The sequence below is a fragment of the Lonchura striata genome, chromosome 28, assembly GCF_050655825.1.
Source record: "Lonchura striata isolate lonStrDom1 chromosome 28, ASM5065582v1, whole genome shotgun sequence".
Classification (NCBI taxonomy): domain Eukaryota; kingdom Metazoa; phylum Chordata; class Aves; order Passeriformes; family Estrildidae; genus Lonchura; species Lonchura striata.
Genome location: NC_140730.1, coordinates 6,932,510 through 6,950,477, shown reverse-complemented (window position 1 = coordinate 6,950,477; position 17,968 = coordinate 6,932,510). Strand labels below are relative to the sequence as shown.

The 17,968-nt window shown below is 53.8% G+C and overlaps 1 protein-coding gene across 1 annotated transcript; it reads right to left on the bottom strand.

The window, feature by feature from the left end:
• Window positions 1-7,680: 7,680 nt before the first annotated feature.
• On the bottom strand, window positions 7,681-16,313 carry ANGPTL4 (angiopoietin like 4). Its single transcript, XM_021528285.3, has 7 exons — window positions 15,797-16,313; window positions 15,399-15,509; window positions 14,787-14,913; window positions 10,532-10,645; window positions 10,351-10,446; window positions 9,772-10,047; window positions 7,681-9,195 (listed from the first exon to the last, which is right to left on the bottom strand). The coding sequence occupies exons 1-7, from the start codon at window positions 16,304-16,306 to the stop codon at window positions 9,014-9,016; spliced, it is 1,416 nt and encodes a 471-aa protein (XP_021383960.2). The 5' UTR covers window positions 16,307-16,313; the 3' UTR covers window positions 7,681-9,013.
• Between the last annotated feature and the right edge of the window lie 1,655 nt (window positions 16,314-17,968).

Below are 17,968 nucleotides of genomic sequence, written 5' to 3'. Positions count from 1 at the left end.
GGACGGACCTGGGCGCCGCCATCCTAGGGAGAGACAAAATGGAGGATTCCAGGTGTGGGTTTCAGCTCCACCTTCCTCCGAAGGAGGTCCCTCCATAAAAGAGGGTGATCTCCCAAGAAGGAGGGTCCCCTGGCGGGAGGCCCCATAGGCGATCCTCCCCACAGAGGAAGAGCCGCAATAAGGAATGGGGATGGTCCAACCCCACCTTCCAACAAAGGGCACTGGCCTCCGACACACAATTCGTGTAGGGGCCTCTGCGGAAGGGGTGGGGCTGGTGGAAACTTGGGGCTGGAGAAGAAGGGTCAAGGCAGGAAAGTGGGTTCCAAGCTGCGTGGCCAGCGTCACCTTGGAAAGGAGTGCCGGGTGCACTGCAGTTCCCTCGAGAGCTCTGAACAGTGTCTGGCGGGACGCTTGGGGTGCTGTGGCCAACACCATCCCCAAGGGAGGATAGGGTAGGGTTTTGGGAAGTCCGAGGGACAGAGGGTACAGGGAGCTTCACAGAAGCCACAGGGGAACTTACAGGGGAGGACCCTGACGCAGCTGGATTTCAACGAGGTGCATGGATGTCAGGGGCTTCTTGCATAACATTAGATTCTCCCCTACTCTTATAAATGTGCTGTCATTTGATGGAAAATTTCTGCCCTATTCTTGTATTTTGTACTCTCTCAACCCTAATGGGATACCCCAGCCTTGGGGGAGAGCCCAGCTTTGGGTAAGAGAGAGACTAGAAAAGCACCCTCCTGATAAGTGGAGGGTACCCTCAGGGGATGCCCCAACCTTTTGGGGAGGAGTGAGGATCCAAGGGAGTGACGGTGAAGATCCCCTCGGATCAGGAGGGTTCCCTGTGGTCTCTGCAAGTTTAGCCACCAGCTTGTGGAGACTAAACCCATTGTCCAGGAAAATGCCCTGCTTTGGCTCACTTACCCCCAGAGTGTGGGTGGAGGCATTTCTGGCCATTCGCCTTGGGGATCCAAGGGAGTGCCAGTGGTGATCCCCTCGGATCAGCTTCTTGTCAGGAGGCGCCGGCCCCGGAGTGGTTCTCCATAGCCGGTTCAGGAGCTGACTTCTGTGGTGGAATCACGATAAACTGGGGTCTTTATCTTCCTCAGCTGGTCACTTCCAGGGACCTGGGTGTTCCCCGTGCTTCCCGGTGCTTCGAGGCCCGGAGCCTTGGGCACAGCCACTGTCAGGCCCTGGTGCCCTGGTCCCAATGCAAAGCCCTGCCCTGCAGGGATCCTGATGTTACCTCGCCTCCTGTTCAGGGCCTTGCTCAGCCTAATGTGAGCCATTCAACAAGCCTCTCTCCTCCTCCTGGGATAAGTCCACCCCCTCAGGGCACCTGGTAGCCTGGGGTAGAGAGCACTGGCGAGGATGAGAGAGTCCTGGAGCCTCAAGTCTTCCGCTCGGCTCCTCTTGGAGTCCAAGGCAGAGCTCACTGATGTTCTTCGTCGTAGATGTTCTTTCCCCTTCTTCTCCTTCAGTGAGGCGGGTGCCCCCACAGATTGGCCCGTTTATTTTAAAAGACGAAGGAGGGAACCATCCTCTGCTCCCACCTGTAGCAGCACGCGCCATGCGGGGCGGCTGCGGCGGGGGCACGACTGTTCCCTGCGAGCTCTGCAATCCCAGCTATCAGCAGGGACAGACAGCAATGGCACGGGGCTTGGGGTGGGACAAGATGGATTTATTCCTGGGCCCCCAGACCGTGAGACCCCAAACACCAAGCTGGCGGGGGTGAACAGAAGTTTTATACAGTAATTTAGAAGGCACAGTCTAGGAAAGTGAACCAATGAGGATATGGTAAGGGAGGAGTATAAGGTGGAGCAAATAGCTCATGAGCCTATCAGGGAAAACAGGGCAGGGGAATAATACACAGTAACAAATGGGACCTCGAGGGCAACAAAACAGACACAGAACTCTGGAGAAAGGGCTAGGGATAGGGAGGATTGACAACTTGGAAGGGAGGAGGTTAAGGAAGGGCTTGGGAAAATTGGCAACTGGGAAAGGGAGGGGATTAGGGAGGAGAACAGGGGCAAACATGGATTCAAAGCAAAACACAACACAACACCCCTCCCTCCGAATTGTTATAAATTTGAAATTTAGGAGACTCTCAGATAAAGATATGGGAGCAGGAATAACATTTCGTTATCAGGGAAGAAAATAAAAATAAAATAATGCAGTAATACTAAACAACACTGACAGAGTCAGAATAAGACCTGACACCCTGTGGGTCAGGGTCTTGATAGCAGTCTAATTGAAATGGTGGCTCCAGTCCTCTTGGAGTGACAGATGTGGTTCTGTTGAAGCAGTGATCCTGTAGAAAGGTGTAGCTTTCCTCTGAAGATCCAGTGGTGGTGTAAATGGGCCTAGTGTTCCTCTGGGAATTCAGTAGAAAAGGCTGCTGGTCCTCTGGGAATCTAGTGGAAAAGGCTAACTGTGGTCTTCCAGATTTCTGATTATATCTAGTTTGCAATGCTTGGCTCCTCCCCCTGGGCAGAGCATCTCCCAATTGGGATGCTGTCATTTTTATCAGTCATGCAGTTACACTCAATAACCCATTAACAGCAGATGTCTCCCCAGAGGGAGGATGGGTTGTGGAAGAGATAAAAAAAACCTGCTCAATTAACAGAAGATAACTGCCCCATCAGATAGGAATAGAATATACGCACCATTTCCAACCCAAGAGAAACAGAAATAATATTAGTGTAAGAAGTTTTCCTGCTGCTTTGCACATACCACTAGTCCCAGCCACAGGTGATTCCCTCCCTTCATGATAGAACACAGCAGATCTTCAACAGTCCTCCTTATCCTCCTTATTTGAAGACTGAGGGAAGTCTTCAAATATTACTTGTATGTTTATGATCCTTTCACCTAATATAAATGTACATGGAGAAAAATGTGCTTTTATAAATCTTCTTTTAGAAATATACAAAAATACCAATGTTATAAGCAAGTGCATATCCACAGGGAATCTCATATACATACAAAAATAAAGTGGTGTGTGAGCTGACACACATCTGGAGAACATGTTCCATGGTATTTCCAGTTTGCACCCCAACAATCCATTCAAATAGTTACAACTAAATCTGAATTCACAAAAAATATAAGTTTTCCAGGAAAACTGACCCAAGCAGCACACATTTGGAAGCTGAGTTGCCTCTGGATGCAGATCTACCTGAATCTCCCTTTTTGAGGAGACTCCTGTGTGCACAGTGGCCCCGAGGGAGCAGCTCCCTCCGAGAATGTTTATACCCCAGAGACATGGCTCTCCTGGGAGCTGGAACAAAAGCTTTCCAGAAGCCCACATTTTTTTTTTTTAATCAAGTCTTAGATTAAAATGTCTCAAAGGATTCACCAAACCTAAATACCGTATAGGTACCCACTGTGTCTTTTAAAATGCTTCAAGCACTGTCCTTCAGTGTTTTTCCTCCGAGCCCAGCTCAGCCCGAGCCACCGAGCACCCTCAGTCCCCGCCGGGCAGAGCTGTCCCCCGGAGCCCGCTGCGCGCACCGCCGGCCCCGCCGCGCTGCGCGGATGCTCCGGGCTGCCCCGGGCACCGCTCCCGGCACAGCGGGCATTCTTCTGCGCTGTCTCGGCCAAGGCAGCTTCTTGTCCATGCTTCTTTCCTGCCTTTTCAAGCACTAAAAGGGACTCGAACCACCTTTTTACATGCTAAAAAGAATATACTTTACCGCCTTCTGTGTGCCTCCCGGGGGGCTCCAATCCCCGCCAGAGTGTCCCCAAATCTGAGCAAAATAATGCCCAACAGAGGGGCCCACGTCCACTCTTAGCATTTATATTGAATGTGCTCAGGGAATTTGAACAGCCACACTCAGGCTCCTCCCTGCTCCAAAGATGCAGGTGAACTCACCTGGTAGCAGCATTTGGGTGCTTGGAGAAGGAAGACTCCAAAGGTGGTGGCTTGTGAGTCCCACCTGGATCGACAAACTATTAAGGAAACTTTCCTTTCTGACCGGTCTAATGCCACTCTGGGCATCCCAGTGGCATTGCCCCAGACTTCCACTGTCAGGACCGAAGCCCCTTCACAGCAACAGCTCCAGTGACTCCAGAGGGTTCCCCTGGCCCGTGACTCTCCACACACCCCGAGCACACCCTGCAGCTCCCACTGCAGCTGCACACTGAGCCACCTGCACTGCCTGTGCTCCTCAACAGCCAGCGGGGGTCCTGCTAGCCCCAAATATTTTGTTAAACTCTTCTGGGGTCCACACTTTGAAGAGCTGTCATGTCTATGCCAATTGCTTCTTTTTCTAATGTGATAAAAATTTGCTCAAAATGGTCACCTGAGACACTGAAGCTCATCCTGAGAGCCTCAACCCTTGTAGTGTCCTAGAGACACAGCCACCTGTCTGGGATGCTTGAGCCAGGATTTCCCCTTCCCACCCTCTTAATGGAATCTGAACCCCTGGGATTTCGTGAGCACCCTCCAGGAGCCACCCCAGAACACTGCATGGGACATGTCTCTGGTAAAGGTGCAGGTGCAAAGTTCTGCCAGGCACGTCCACAGAAACTCAATTTGTGCTCAGTGCTGCTGAGCTCCAGCAGAAGAGCTGAAGCTTCTGGGAGAAATGGGAGACTCCTGGCAGCCTTGTGTCTGCCAGGCACCCCGAGGCACTGGGAGCCAGGGGATGACTTTGAAAGTGTGACCCTTGCTAGTGTTGGTGAGGCTGAGTGCTGGGCTGGGGGTGCCTGGAGACTGTTGGTGGGTGGGGAACTTTTCTCTTGCTTTCAGTTTGCTGTTCCTTGGCTGTGTTTCTGGTCTCAGTGGAGATTTGCTATTGTGATAAATGGATGTGATTTGTGCTGAGTAAGTTGTACTTATATCAATAATTTGTGAAAATAATTGGAAAAGTATATGTGATTAGTGTTACGAAGTAGATAGGTTTCTTCAAGAACACATGTGGAAAGCAGGATGTAGGAGTTGGATTTGGCCTTGGAAATGGAGGAAGTCAGGAAGTGACTCCCAAACCAAAATTGGCATCAATTGAATTTAAAAGACAACTCCCAGAACAGGATCAACCTTGAATATTAATAAAATTGGGACCATTCCAGATAGGGAACCTAAAATAATGGTCTTATCTATGAAATAATAAAGCTGAATTGGAAGAAAATGCATCAAGCTCAATCTGCATGTGCAACCTGCCAGGTCATTCAGAGGACAGCGAGGAAGACCTCTGGCCTTCCTCCAAGAAGACCCCTGAAGAGACCAGAAGACCCCAAAGCAACAATTGGAGCATGCATCATGCAGCAGAGTGACGTAGATTTCAAGAATCAAAAATGGGAGGAGATTTACCGGAACTATTGATGAATATGTATTAGCATACAGTAAAAGTTGTGTATGGATTCTTTTGCCCTTTGTATGGGTGGCAGGGTGGGGAGCCCTCCCTGTACCCCAATTGGTTTCACTTATGCTTTATCCAAACCATTGCTAAATTACTCTTTGTAACCATTTCATTATATTTGATTGTGTTATTATTATTTTATACCCCAGTTAAAATTGCTGTTAAATTTCAATCTTGTGATTTATGAAATTGGACATATGGGACCCCATTCAAAACACCAATTTTTGGTTTTTTTGTTTTATACCCCTGCTGTGGTGCTACACTGGTGATGGGGGGCTCAGGTGATGCCTCTGGCTTACTCACTCCAGCACCTTGGTGCCATAGATACAGGGGCTCAACCTGCCCATCCAAGCTGGTGCAGCTCTGTGTACACACAAACACCTTCAATTTTTGCCAAAGAACGATTTGGTTTCTACTGAAGAATGAAAAAGAGCTTGAGGCTCTGTTGTCATGTCTCTCAATGGCTGTTGTTACGGTTCAGAGGGAGCTCTGTGCAGCAGGCTGAGCCTATCCTCACTTTTTGGGGCCACAGACACTATTTTGAGATGTTGGTGCCTGATGCACAACTTCAGCTTGATCTAATGATGCTCTGCGAGAGTCCCAGGTCACTCTGCTCCTACTGATGGTTCCGAGCTCTGAGGGGCACGCCAGCTCCGTGCGAGCCACTGCAGCACAGCCCCAGCCTGCCCCACGGCGCTGCTGCCCCAAAACCCCACCCTGCCCAGACCCCGCAGCCTTTGGTCTTCCATCATCCCCACCTTCAGAAGCAGCTCTTAACCAGCCCTCGCTGGGGTTTTGCTGGGCGCTCTTGCAGGCCCAGGTGCCATCCCCTGCAGGAAGCACGGCCGGTTTTGGGAGCATTCCTGGAGGACGCCCGTGCTCCGGCAGCGCTGGAGGGAGCCCCGAGGCAGCCCCGAGCTGCTGCCACCAGCTGCAGCTGAAGTGCTTAGAAATGAAAAAGGTGAGGGATTTCAGATGAAAACAGCCCCAGAGCTTCTGCAGAGGGAGCTTGAACGGGCCCGAGGATGCCACGTGCTCCAGTGTGGCACCGAGGGCCCTGGGGCATCGGTGGCACTGATGCTGATGGACAGGCAAGACTGACACACACAGGAAAGCAAGCAGAAGTTGTGATCCCTAGGATAGGCAAGGTTTAGGGCATTTGGCATTTGTCAAACCCTGGATGGTGCCTGGTACTGGCTGGCATCATACACCAGGCACCTCCTGTAGATCAAATGCATCACAGGGGAGCAAACCCCAAGTCTGCAAAAAAACCCAAAACCTGGCATCGCAGAAGAGCTCATTCACTAGCTTCTATTTGATGCATAAATCCCACTTCAGTCGCATCACTTTAGCATCCAGACTAAAATATGCACTCCAGTATCTGTTGCTGCACTCAAGGATTAAGCAAATTTTGAATTAAGGAAAGAGAATATTAAAAATGCATTTCTGAGTGCAGGAGTGAGCACAGAGCTGCATATAATAGGTTGTTTGCACAGTTGTGCTTGGAGCTATCATTAACCCTGGAATTTCCCCCAGGGAAACAGGACAGATGTGGGAGCTGGGGCCAGATTTAGGTACATTAGGTATTTATAGAGCTGCCTGGGGGACTAGACCAGTCTCATCTCTTCTTCCTGCAACAAGCAGGTTTTCCTCTTCCTTCCTTGACCAGCCAGAGAAGCACCTATGATTTTTTCCAGCTCTAGTATATTGGAGCTGGAGAAAAAATACAGATGGGATTGGGAGCACTGCTGGAATTTACCCCCATCACCTTAAAGATCCCTACTCCATCCCCAGCTCATTTCATTCCTACATCTACAATCACCCCACAAAAGTTACAATAAATGCTTTTAAACATGACTGCACACATTTGTTATGAGCAGTTAAAAGGATGCTATTTAGTGGGCCTTGCCCTGATCAGCTGACTTTGTTGGGCCTGGATTACCCAGATTTTAGACTCTGCCCATTTTCAATGGGTTGGCACAGGCTTTTCCAGCCACCTCCAAGGAATATCCCCCCTTCATTCAAAGGTCTGCAATCAGGGAATTAGAAAACACAACACATCAGCACTTACAAAGTTGCTGTCCCACAGTCTAATTTCCAGGAAGAAAATAAATTTAGGAGCCCATAAACTTCAAGCAGATTAAAACCTGCTGCTGGGCCCTATAGCAGCAATTTATCTCAGAGGAGCTCCATAGGGCTACAGCAAGAAGGGAGCAGAGTGCTCAGGTCACAATTCCAACAAAGGAAATTTTCAAATGCAGAACCATCACAATGCTCCCAACACACCTGCCACGGATAAACCATCAGGAAAATAATCCAGGCAGGACACTTAAAGGCTTGTTTTTATTAAAAGACATCTTCAGAAAAGATATTTTAGTACAAAAAATGCTTAAAATACACAAACTACACTTGCTTTCCTTTCCAGCATCAACATTTATAAATTACACCACATTGTTATTAACATTACATTTAAATATGAAAACAAATTGAAACAGAATTCATCAATGAGTCCAACATCCTACAAACAACTATGTACAGTATTTAGCAGCTAGGAGCTCTAGCATAGTAGTCAATATGACTTCAATAGGGCAGGATGCTTGGGAAGCCCCAAGACTGCAGCTTGGCCTGTAAGTTTTCACGGCCTTGTTTTGGCCACCTCTCCCCAAACACCCACCCTAAAGGCAGAGGTGATGCCATACATCATGGTACACACCTGATGAAGTGTGGCTCTTGCAGAGAAACCCTGCTGTCCCCTGGCCTTGTAGTACTGGGACACACATGCAGGACAGGTCCAGTCACTCTGTGAAGCAGGAGGTGTCTGGTGGAAGAAGGCAGCCCCTACTTCTGGGGGGCTGACAGTGACAGCAAGGCTGGTCCCACCCAGGGACAGTAACTGCTCTGGATCTGTGCTGTCCCAGTGCTTGTCCTGCCCACCCCCAGCATCACTGGCATGCAGCAGGCAGAACTCCCCAGGACCTGGCCCCTCAGGCAACCAGCAGCAGGATCTCACCCAACAACCTTAGAGCTGGAAGCAGTTTTCCCTGCTCCCAGCAAATTCCAGCACAGCCAGAAATACAGGTCTTCAAAAGGAAGGCAAGTGAGCCTGAGGTCACCCTGAGCCTTCCCAGCAAGCCCTGTACCTCAGGGGGCAGGGGCTGCACAGATGGAGCTGCCTGAGGCTCACTGCCCCCAGCCCCACAGGAAGGAGGCTCCAGGGGCTCTCACAGGATGGTACCTGGGACATCATTTGGGAACAACAGTGAAAGACAGGACACAGCAAGACTCCATACCCAGTGCTGTGGTCCAGAGCAGTGAGACACTTCACATGCCCCACCTGCCCCAGGCCATCAACAGAGTACAGAAATGTTAAGACAGGACAGAAAGCACCAGACAGTTTGAACTGCCCACAGCAGCACATGGCAGGTGAGAAGACCGTTGTGCATGCTTTGGAGGTGGTTCTCCCTCCTGGGGCTCCTCTTCAGATTTGGGAGTTCCCATTCAGGGGTTTTGGCAACGTGGAGCTGTTTTACTTTTAGTGAGGAATAGTGTTGTGCCTCTAAAGGGCTTCTAACCAAGGAAGGGGAGGTTGATTTCTGTAAACACTGAGTGAGGGAGCTCAGGTCCATGCTCCATGGAGAAAGTCTCAAGTATGAACTTTAGGGCTCTGCTTCCAGTGCTGCAGGTTGGATTTTCATGATGGTTGACTTCAAGGGGTAGTACCTGCCCTTCCATGTCTTCCAGAAGATGCCCTGCTTGCGCTCGTGCCTCTGCCGGGGGATGGAGCGGAAGTACTTCCCATTGAGGTTGGCGTGGCCACAGGTGCTGAACCACCAACCACCTACAAGGGCAATGAAGGCACAATTTTAACTCATAGAAATTCCACCCAGAAAAACCTAGGTTCAATACAGCTGATGCCTCTATTTCCCCCACTTTCCCAGAGCTTCAGAACCTTACAAGACCACCTCATGTACAGCAAGGAGTTCCATGCACTGGGAAACCTTTCACAGATCAAACATGACTTCAGGCTGCATCTGCAAATCCAGGCTGCTGCTCCTTGTGTGAAAACCCCCCTCCAACCCTTCAGCAGCCAGGGCAAGGGAGGCTTCTGCTCTGCTTGAAAAGGTTCCAAAGCAAAGTGGCAGGCAGCAGAGCTGTTATGAGGACAGGTGCTTGGGCCAAGACCTGAATCATGAATCCTCCCTCCTCAGCTTCAGCTTCCCTCTTGGTTGCCTGCACAGTTCTTCCCAAAGAAGCAGCTGTCCCAGGGAAGTAGAGGACAAGACCAGCTCAACAGCAAAGGGGTCTAGTGCCACAGGGTCTGGGTCCCACTGGACCATCACCAGACTGAAAGGGCTGGAAACCTCGCGGGCTGAAAGGGAAGTGCACATACTGGGATGGAAGACCTCATACTGACCTGAGAGGTGTTTGGCACAGTTTGTGTCAGCTTTAAGGTCATGGTCACGATCCCGAGTGGAGAAGGGCAGCTGCCTGAATTCCCCAATGGCGTTTTCCAGCTCTCCAGACAGAGGCCCCAGCAGGTTGAGTGTGTAGGCTGTGCTCTCACCACCAAGACTGAAGACAAACTGAACCACCTGGGAATTCCCCTCCCAGTCTTCCAGCTCAACCAGGAGATTGTATTTTCCCTCTTGGACAAGGTGATGTATCTTCTCCAGGCCCAGCCAGAAGTCACCTGAAATAAGAATCATGACTTTGGCTGCAGGGACACAAACATGCCATGAAAAGCAGAGATGCATGCAAGCTCCAGAGACAAGCAGGGACAACCTAGGACACTGCAGCATTTGAACCACTGTGTGGCACCTGCTGGGCACATCAGGAAGATCTAGGACCCCTGCTCTGCAAGCAGTGTCCCACCCATCCCTTCAGCCCACATCTGTGCTCCAGCACAGAGAGCTCCAGAGGCCAGCAAGGGGAATAACTTTTGCTAAGCTTCTCTTATCACACAGTGAGAACATAGACACCATCATCCACCTACCACGAAGGTCTCCAAAGCCATTCTTGTAGGCATCCCACAGCTGGTCAAAGTCCACAGAGCCATCCATGCGCCTCTGGATCACTGTCCAGCCACCCTCTGTGGGAAGGGAAAACACAGTCCCTTGGGGTTATCATTTACCAGACCACCCTGCCAGATGCTGTGGGGCACTGCACGGCTTTACCTGCGGTCATGTCACAGTAGACTTTGAAGGGCTGAGATCCCATGGGCTGCACCTGGAAAATGCCGCTGCTTTGCTGCCCAGCCAGGAAGAGCTGGTGGCAACCCTCTGGGAGCTCTGCAGGGGAAGGAAACAGCAGCTGAGGAGATGGCCACAAGCCCCACGTCCTCAGCAGGCTGCTGCTACCACGGCCCCAGCACTGGCAGCCCTGGCACGAGCCCGCTCAGCTGCACACAGCAGTGGCTGCAGCTCTGGACACGTGCTGAGGACAACAGCCCCTGCCTCCAGCATCTTTAAACACTGTGACCCCACATCTTCCCTTTTATTCATACAGAGCTCATTGGGCTTTCATCCAAGGGAAAAGCCAGGCTTTGGGCCAGGCTGGAGTGAGCTCAGCTGGAGAGCAGGGCTCCCCATCAAGGAGGGACAGAGGAGGTCCCAGGTCCCTCTACACCTGCAGACAGGAGTGGCCCATTTGGGGTGGGGCAATGTCAGGGCCAAGCGTCCCCATCCCACACAAGGCTGAAGCAGCGTCAAGGGGCCTCAGAGGCAGAGAGAAAGACAAAGTCCTGACATCAGGAAGGTGGCTGAGCATCCAGCACATGACCTCTTTCTCCCAGCAGCTGTGGTGGTCCCTGCTGGGCAACCTGCCACCAACAGGCACAGCACCAGACCCTTTTTCCAAGATGCACTGACTGAGACAAGGAGTCAAGGAGTGGGGGGTGGACTCTGGGAGCCCCAGCTAATTGCAGGAGTGGATTGCCCAGGGTGAAGCCACACCCTGCTTCATCCCACTCCACCCCCAGGGATTCCCACTGCTCCTTCTGCCTCTGAGGGACTTTGCTCAGAGCTGCCAGCAAAACACCATTTCAACAGCTCTGATAAAAGTCCATCCAGGAACCACCACCCACAGCACTTGAGAGAGATGAAGCAGGGGGAACCTGTTACAACACTCGAGTCAAAAGGCCACAGGAGGATGTGCAGGGACTTCAGCTCCAGGGTGCTGCACAGTCAAGGGGCTCTTTGTTATCAGGGACAGGTGCCCCAGTCACCCCCAGACAAAGGGGCCCTGTTCTCCCCAGGCCAGGCGGATGGGTTGTAGCTTTGGCTACCCTGGCTCACAGCTGCTGCCAGCATGACCCTGAGACAACCTCAAGACAAGCCCTGGGCTGTGCTGGGGTGCTGGCCATGGGGGTCCCCTCACAGTAGTTGCCCCAGGGTCAGGGCTGACACCATGATTCAGAGCAGCAGCAAAGAGAAAAGCTTCCTCCAGCAGCCAGGGGCTTCCTGGGGGCAGACAGAGGGGGAAAAGAAGGTCCTCTGAGCTGCCAAGAATAAAATCAGCCCTTGCAGAACATCACCCTCTTCCACCCTCACTGAGTGCTGGGGAGTCTTGATGCTGCATTGGGGTGAAGAGCAGAGCCCCAGTTGGAGGAAAGGTCAGGGGGGTCCCAGGGGACAGAAATATGACATCTGCCATCACCTTTCACCCATTTCCAACATATTCCTCTCTTTACCTTCCCCTCCCCCTACAAAATTTCCCCTCCTCGGCAGGGGCAGCCCCTCTCCCACAGCCAGCACAGCTGGTGGTCACATTCCTCACACCCCCAGGGCAATTCCAGGGCAGGCTTGGTGCCACCATAGGACAAGCTGAGCCCCAGACCTACCCTGAAAGCCATGACAGAGGGATCGAGGGCATTGTGCATCAAGGATCAAATGCAGGGGCTGAGTGCATCCTGAATATCCCCACTTTCTGGGTAAATGCAGGCAGGGAAGCAAACCAGGCTCGGAGGAAGGATCGCTACAGCCAAGGCCCCTGCTCACATTGCCATGGCAGGGAGGTGCTGGGCTTGCCAAGCTCCTCACCTCCTCTCCAGCATCGGTGGGATGGTACCAGGCAGATGTTTAGTGGTCCCAGCATGCACAAGTCAACTCTATCCCTGTTTCTCATTTCTGGGCCCTGGCTGTACTTGGTCCCTGTTCCCCAGGTGCCACAGGGACTCTCCAGCAGCTGAAAATACGCAGCTGCTTGAACAGCCTCTGCTCAATCTTTTTGTTTGAGGAACATGCTTGTTAGTTCCAGTTCATGTTGCACATCCAAATGGCACCAGCAGAACAAGCCCTCCTGACTGCTCCTGTGTTTCCTTTTCCCTCCCCCTTTATTTAGCCAAGCAACACAACAAGGCTGTATCTGCCTTATTCACCCAACAGGATTTCCAGCCACGACACAGGGAAGGTCACTAACCTGGTATAAACACCCATCCTCAGGGATGGCAGGGCATGCCCAGAGCTGCCTGCATTGCCTCCCCCTCTCCCACCCCAACCCAGCCCCATTATTTTGGAGTCTCAGAGCCACAGGGAAAGCGTGAGCAGGGCTCTACCTTTCCCCTACTCGGCTGGCTGCCAGCAAGCACAGGCTCTGCCCAAAGACGTGATCCTCTTTCTGCAAGCTATTAAACCTCTCACTCTCCAGGCAGCTTTGAGCCTTCAACTTTCACATGCTTGGCCCCATGCCAGTCCTGCCCTGAAAAAACTTGTGTTCACTGGATGCAAATAAAAGGGTCTTTCTGCAAGGGCTGCTGCTGGAGCTCAGCGCCGCTCCCCAGGGCCGTGCTGGCACCAGGCTCTGCCTGACAATAGCCTGGGAGCTGCCGGCACAAGCCTCCCCAGCATTCCCCTGCTCCGAAAGCAGCCACAAGGCTCCCTGGGCAGAGGGCACAGGGCCAGCCTGCGTGCTTTAAGATTTGCCAGAGAACTCACTCGATAATGAAAGAAGCCAATTTGTTTTCTGTCAGTGATACCAACATCAGGGATTAGGCAAGAAAAGGGGAAGCTCACAGCTGGTGGGACAGAATTGGCATGTCCAGGGTCTTTCCATCAGGGACAGAGCAGCACTGGAAGGTCCTGAGCTGACACAGCATCTGTGGGGGCTGCAGCTCTTTTTGCCTTCCACTACCACAGACACTTCTGTAGTCAGCATCAGCCAGAACATCCTACATCTGCATCAGCAAGTAGCAAAGGTCCCAGCCCATCTCCAAGCATAACCCAAGGGCTATACTAGATAACCTCTAAAGGTCCCTTCCCACCCAAACTGTTCTATGACACACACTACTGCAGGCAAGTCACAAAGCAGAACTTGGAAAAAAACAGGAGAGGGAAGTTCTGAGAGAGTTTTCTGGCTCGTAAGTGCTGCTCTTAGTAAGGTTGACCCTGCACAGCCCCACTGAGCTGTGCCCCAGGAAGAGTTTGAAGCACCACGTTCCACCTCTCTTCTTGTCCCTGTGGACAAGCCCTTTTGTTCTGCCCACCCAGCTTTCAGACACACCAGTGACAGCCCCAGGCTCCACAGAAAAATTATCATGTGTTTTCCCATAACCATCCCTGCTAGGCCAGGCCCTGAGCAGGAATTCCTCATGCCTCCTCATCCTGCTGAAGATCCCTAGACAGCAGCACAGCAGAGACAGTACTATGATCTGGCTGACACAGCATGATGCTGGCTGCTCCTGGCCAGCAAACCCTGCAGGGACATCAGTTCAGTTCCTGTCTGGAGGGAGGCTGCAGGACATGGCACAGCTGGGGACACTCACTCTGCTGCCCTTTGCTCTGCAGGAGCCCCTCCAGTCCTGCTGCCAGGGGAGAGGATGCTCCAGGCAGAGCCAGGAGCTTGCAGATGGCAGCATCCACTTGCCTGCTGCAATGCACATTTCCCAGGGCTGTGAGCATCCACTTCAACTCAGCACCTTCAGCTAAGGACAGTGCATTTCACACACAAGATAAGCTCTGAATATGAGCCGAGGTAGAGAGATACACAAGACACAGCTCTGCTCTCAGGCCAGGGCTCCCTAACCCTACCCTCCTCCCACAGACAGCAAAGACACTTCACACCTGCCTGGTGAAGTGCGAGCAGGTGAACAAGAGTTAACTCAGAAGAGCTGAGACACCCTTCCCCCACGCCTGCCAGTCCTTTCTATAAAATACCTGTTCTCAGGCTCTGTCTACTCCCCACTGCATACCTAACAACAGGCAGCAAAAAGCCTCTTTAATCCTTAAATTCCTGCTGGACTGACACTGGCCCAGAAGGCAAGGATTCTGCCTGTGCTCCAGATCCCCTCACTCTGCCCATACTCCCAAGCTCCAGCTTTTCAAGCAAATCTCGCATCCTGACTCAAGGCAAATGAACATTTTGTTCCCAAAAGGTCGCAACTGCTACAGGTTTGCTCTGGCATGGACAAGCAGGGCAGCGGAAGCAGATACTCACTCTGAGTCTGTACGGGCTCCCCACTGCCATTCTGACTCTGGTTGGTGAGGTTGAGGCTCTTCTTCAGGTTTATCTTCCACTTTGGAGGCTGTGTTTTGTTGTGATGTAGGGGAATTAGTAGATTGACCTAAAAAAAAATGCACAAGTCAGAACGGTTTTATCTCCGCTTGTTTTCCACTCCATTACTCAGGGGAGCAGGTCAGCCACACACCAGCCACTCCCTGCGGCCAAAGCTGGGGCTGAACTTGCCTAGAAACCTCGAGGAACAGGAGATGCCCAGTCCTGGCAAAGCCAGGAACGATTGTGGTTTTTCACACCCATGCTAGCGAGTTTATTGTGCAGAGGAACGCAAAGGCAGAGCCCAGGGAGGCTGTTCCCACCCACCAGTTCCTCCTATTGCTCCATGCAAACTCTCTGGAAGCTTGCAGGTTGCTACCCTCACGTCCTGATGACACACTGCAGCATGGGGACCAGAGCTGTGGCTCCTTCGGCGCCCCCGAAGCCAGGGAGCACCAGCACGACCACCAGAGCAGGGACAGCAGGAGTGTCACGCCAGGGTATCCACAGTATGTAGGGCCAGGCTGGGGGCTGCAGCACAGGACAGGGGCTCACCTTGCTCTGCAGGCTTTTAATCTGCAGGTTCTGCTTGTCCAGCTTGTACTGCTGCTGCTTGATTTTCTGCAGAAGCTCCTCGATCCGCAGGTTCTGAGCATCCATCAGGGACTGCAGGGGAAGAGCCAGATGAGCTCCGGGGAGTTCTGGCTATGTAAGACTCCCGGGAGGGCGCTCCCGGTGCCCCCAGACCCCTCCGCTCTCCTGACGCCGATCCCTGCCAGCTGCTCCCGATGTCCCGGGGCAGTCGGGTCTTTCCCGCAGTCGTTCCCAGGGTCTGGGGTGTCCCCCCACCGCCGCTCCCCGCCTCGGTGCCAGCGGCAAGGGCCTGTCGGGTCCTCCCCATCCCGCTGCACCCCCTCGCTGCTGCGGCGGATGCCGGTGCCCGCCGCGCTCACCTGCAGCGCCCCCAGGTCCCGAGCGCTCTGGTTCCCGGCCGGCCGCGCCTGCAGCGCCACACGGACCCGGCCCTCCAGCCGCTCCAGCCGGCCCTGGATCGCGTCCTTGTCAGCCGCCACCTCCTCCAGCCGCTGCCGCAGCGCCTCGGAGAGGTTGAGCAGCTGCCGGCCGCGGCCCTCCAGCTCCCGCACGCTGCCCCGCAGCCGCTCGCCGCGCTCCTGCGCCTCCCGCGCCTGCCGCAGCAGCCGCCCCAGGGAGCTGTTGTGGGCGCTCAGCCGCCCGCCCAGCTCCCGCAGCTGGCCCTTGGTGCGCTCCACGTGCTCCTTCAGGCCGTGCCCCAGCTGCAGCAGCCCGTGGGCCAGCACGTTCACCTCGTCCCAGGAGGCGAACTGCAGCCGCCGCTCCCGCCCGGCCGCCGCCCGCCGCTCGGCGCCGGCTCCCGGTGCGGGCGCGGGGGCCGCGGCCAGCCCCGCCGCGCACAGCAGCAGCGCCGCGCCGCCGAGCCGCATCGCGCCGCTCCGCTGCCCGCGCCGCCGCCGCCCTGCTTTTATGGCCCCGCGGCGGGGAGGGCCCCGCACCGGCCCCTCCCCGCCCACCCGGCCCCGCCGCTTTGTTCGCCCTCTTCGTCGGCCGCGGCTCGGGCCCGTCTCCGCCGCCCGGCACCGTCCTGTCCGCCCCCCCGGGGCAGCTTTGGTCCCCGCCGCTGAGCCCTGCCTGCACCAGTACTCATCTCTGCCCCCATCCTTATCTCCGTCACCACTCCCATCTCTGTTCCCGTCCCCATTCCCCTCCTCATTCCATCCCCATTCCTGTCCCCATTCCCATCTGCTTTCCTATCCCTGGGGGTCCCCATCCCCGTTCCAGTCCCTACCCTATGCCTTTCCCCTTTCCTATCCCTGTTCCCATCTCCATCCCCATGCCCATATCCGTTCCCATCCCTGTCCCCGTGCCCATCCCTATCCCATCCCTGCTGACTGTCCTGCCCCTCATCCTGCACTGGGGACCCTGATCTGCACCAAACCATGATGCCTGGTCCCCCATTCCCGTGGATGCCGCCGTGTCGCCTTCCGAGGCCGGGAGGAGCCGGTGGCACAGAGTTCTGCTGGGGGGCCCTGGCCTGGCACAGGTGGGTGCTGCCAGCCCTGGGGAGGGGGCATACTTAGGGTCAGCTCTTCTGTACACCTGAGGGAAGCAGAATGTTCTCTCCTCTTAATGTTCCTGGTCTCCAAGAGCAACAAGGATGGATAGATCAATCTCTCACTACCCTCCCCCCACAGGTTTCAATCACCCCTCTGTGAAAAATGCGCATCTTATTTTGTCAATGTCTTGGACCCTGGTTTCTGGCTCTTCCTTCTTGTTCTGCCATTTTCTGCTGGCCTTCAGGGGTTTTCAGTTCTCTGTGTTTTGTCTCCATGAAGGAATTCGCACACCGCGATGGAGCTGCTGTTGGCTCTGCTCGGGTTGGAGCAGATGGAGCCCTTCTGCTCCCTCCCCACGGGGCGCTTCCTCCTGCTGCCCCAGCGCTCCATCCGGGCTCTGCACCGCGCAGCCTCGAGCAGGGAACTTCCTCCCACTCTGGAATTTGGAGCCAAATCTCTGCTTCCCACTGCTCCCGGGTCTGGCCGACATGAGCCCCCTGGGCCGGGGCTGCAGCCCCCTGGCTCCCGGGCCGAGCTCCTCAGCAGTTCTGCTCCATCCCACGCTGCTGCTCAGAGCCCTGCAGTTCAGGCATGGCCCCGGGAAAAGGCTTTTTTCATCTTGCCCGAAAATGTCTGGCAGGAGGATTTCTCTTTCCAGGAGTCCCCACGCATCTGCAAGTATTTCCCAGGCTGATGCTGTCCAAAGGGTGAGTGAGAGGCCTCAGAGAATGCACTCAGCTCAGGGTGGAGTTACAGAGGTTAAAGAGGAATTTCAGAAATTCCAGCAGGCACACACTCTGAGAGTCCCAAGCCCCCTCCACCAGCCACTGTTTTCACATTTATTTCATGGTCAGAAGGAATTTTTTAAGTGAGGAAAGAGGAAAAAAAAAACAGGTACAAAACATTGCAAGAGAAAAAGAAACAATAAAAATCTGAACTTCTTTTTCCAAATCTTCGTGCTTTGGGGCTGTCCCTCTGTGCTCTCCCTGGCACTGTTGCTAGAGAGGGGCTGGGGACACAGAGATGGTAGTG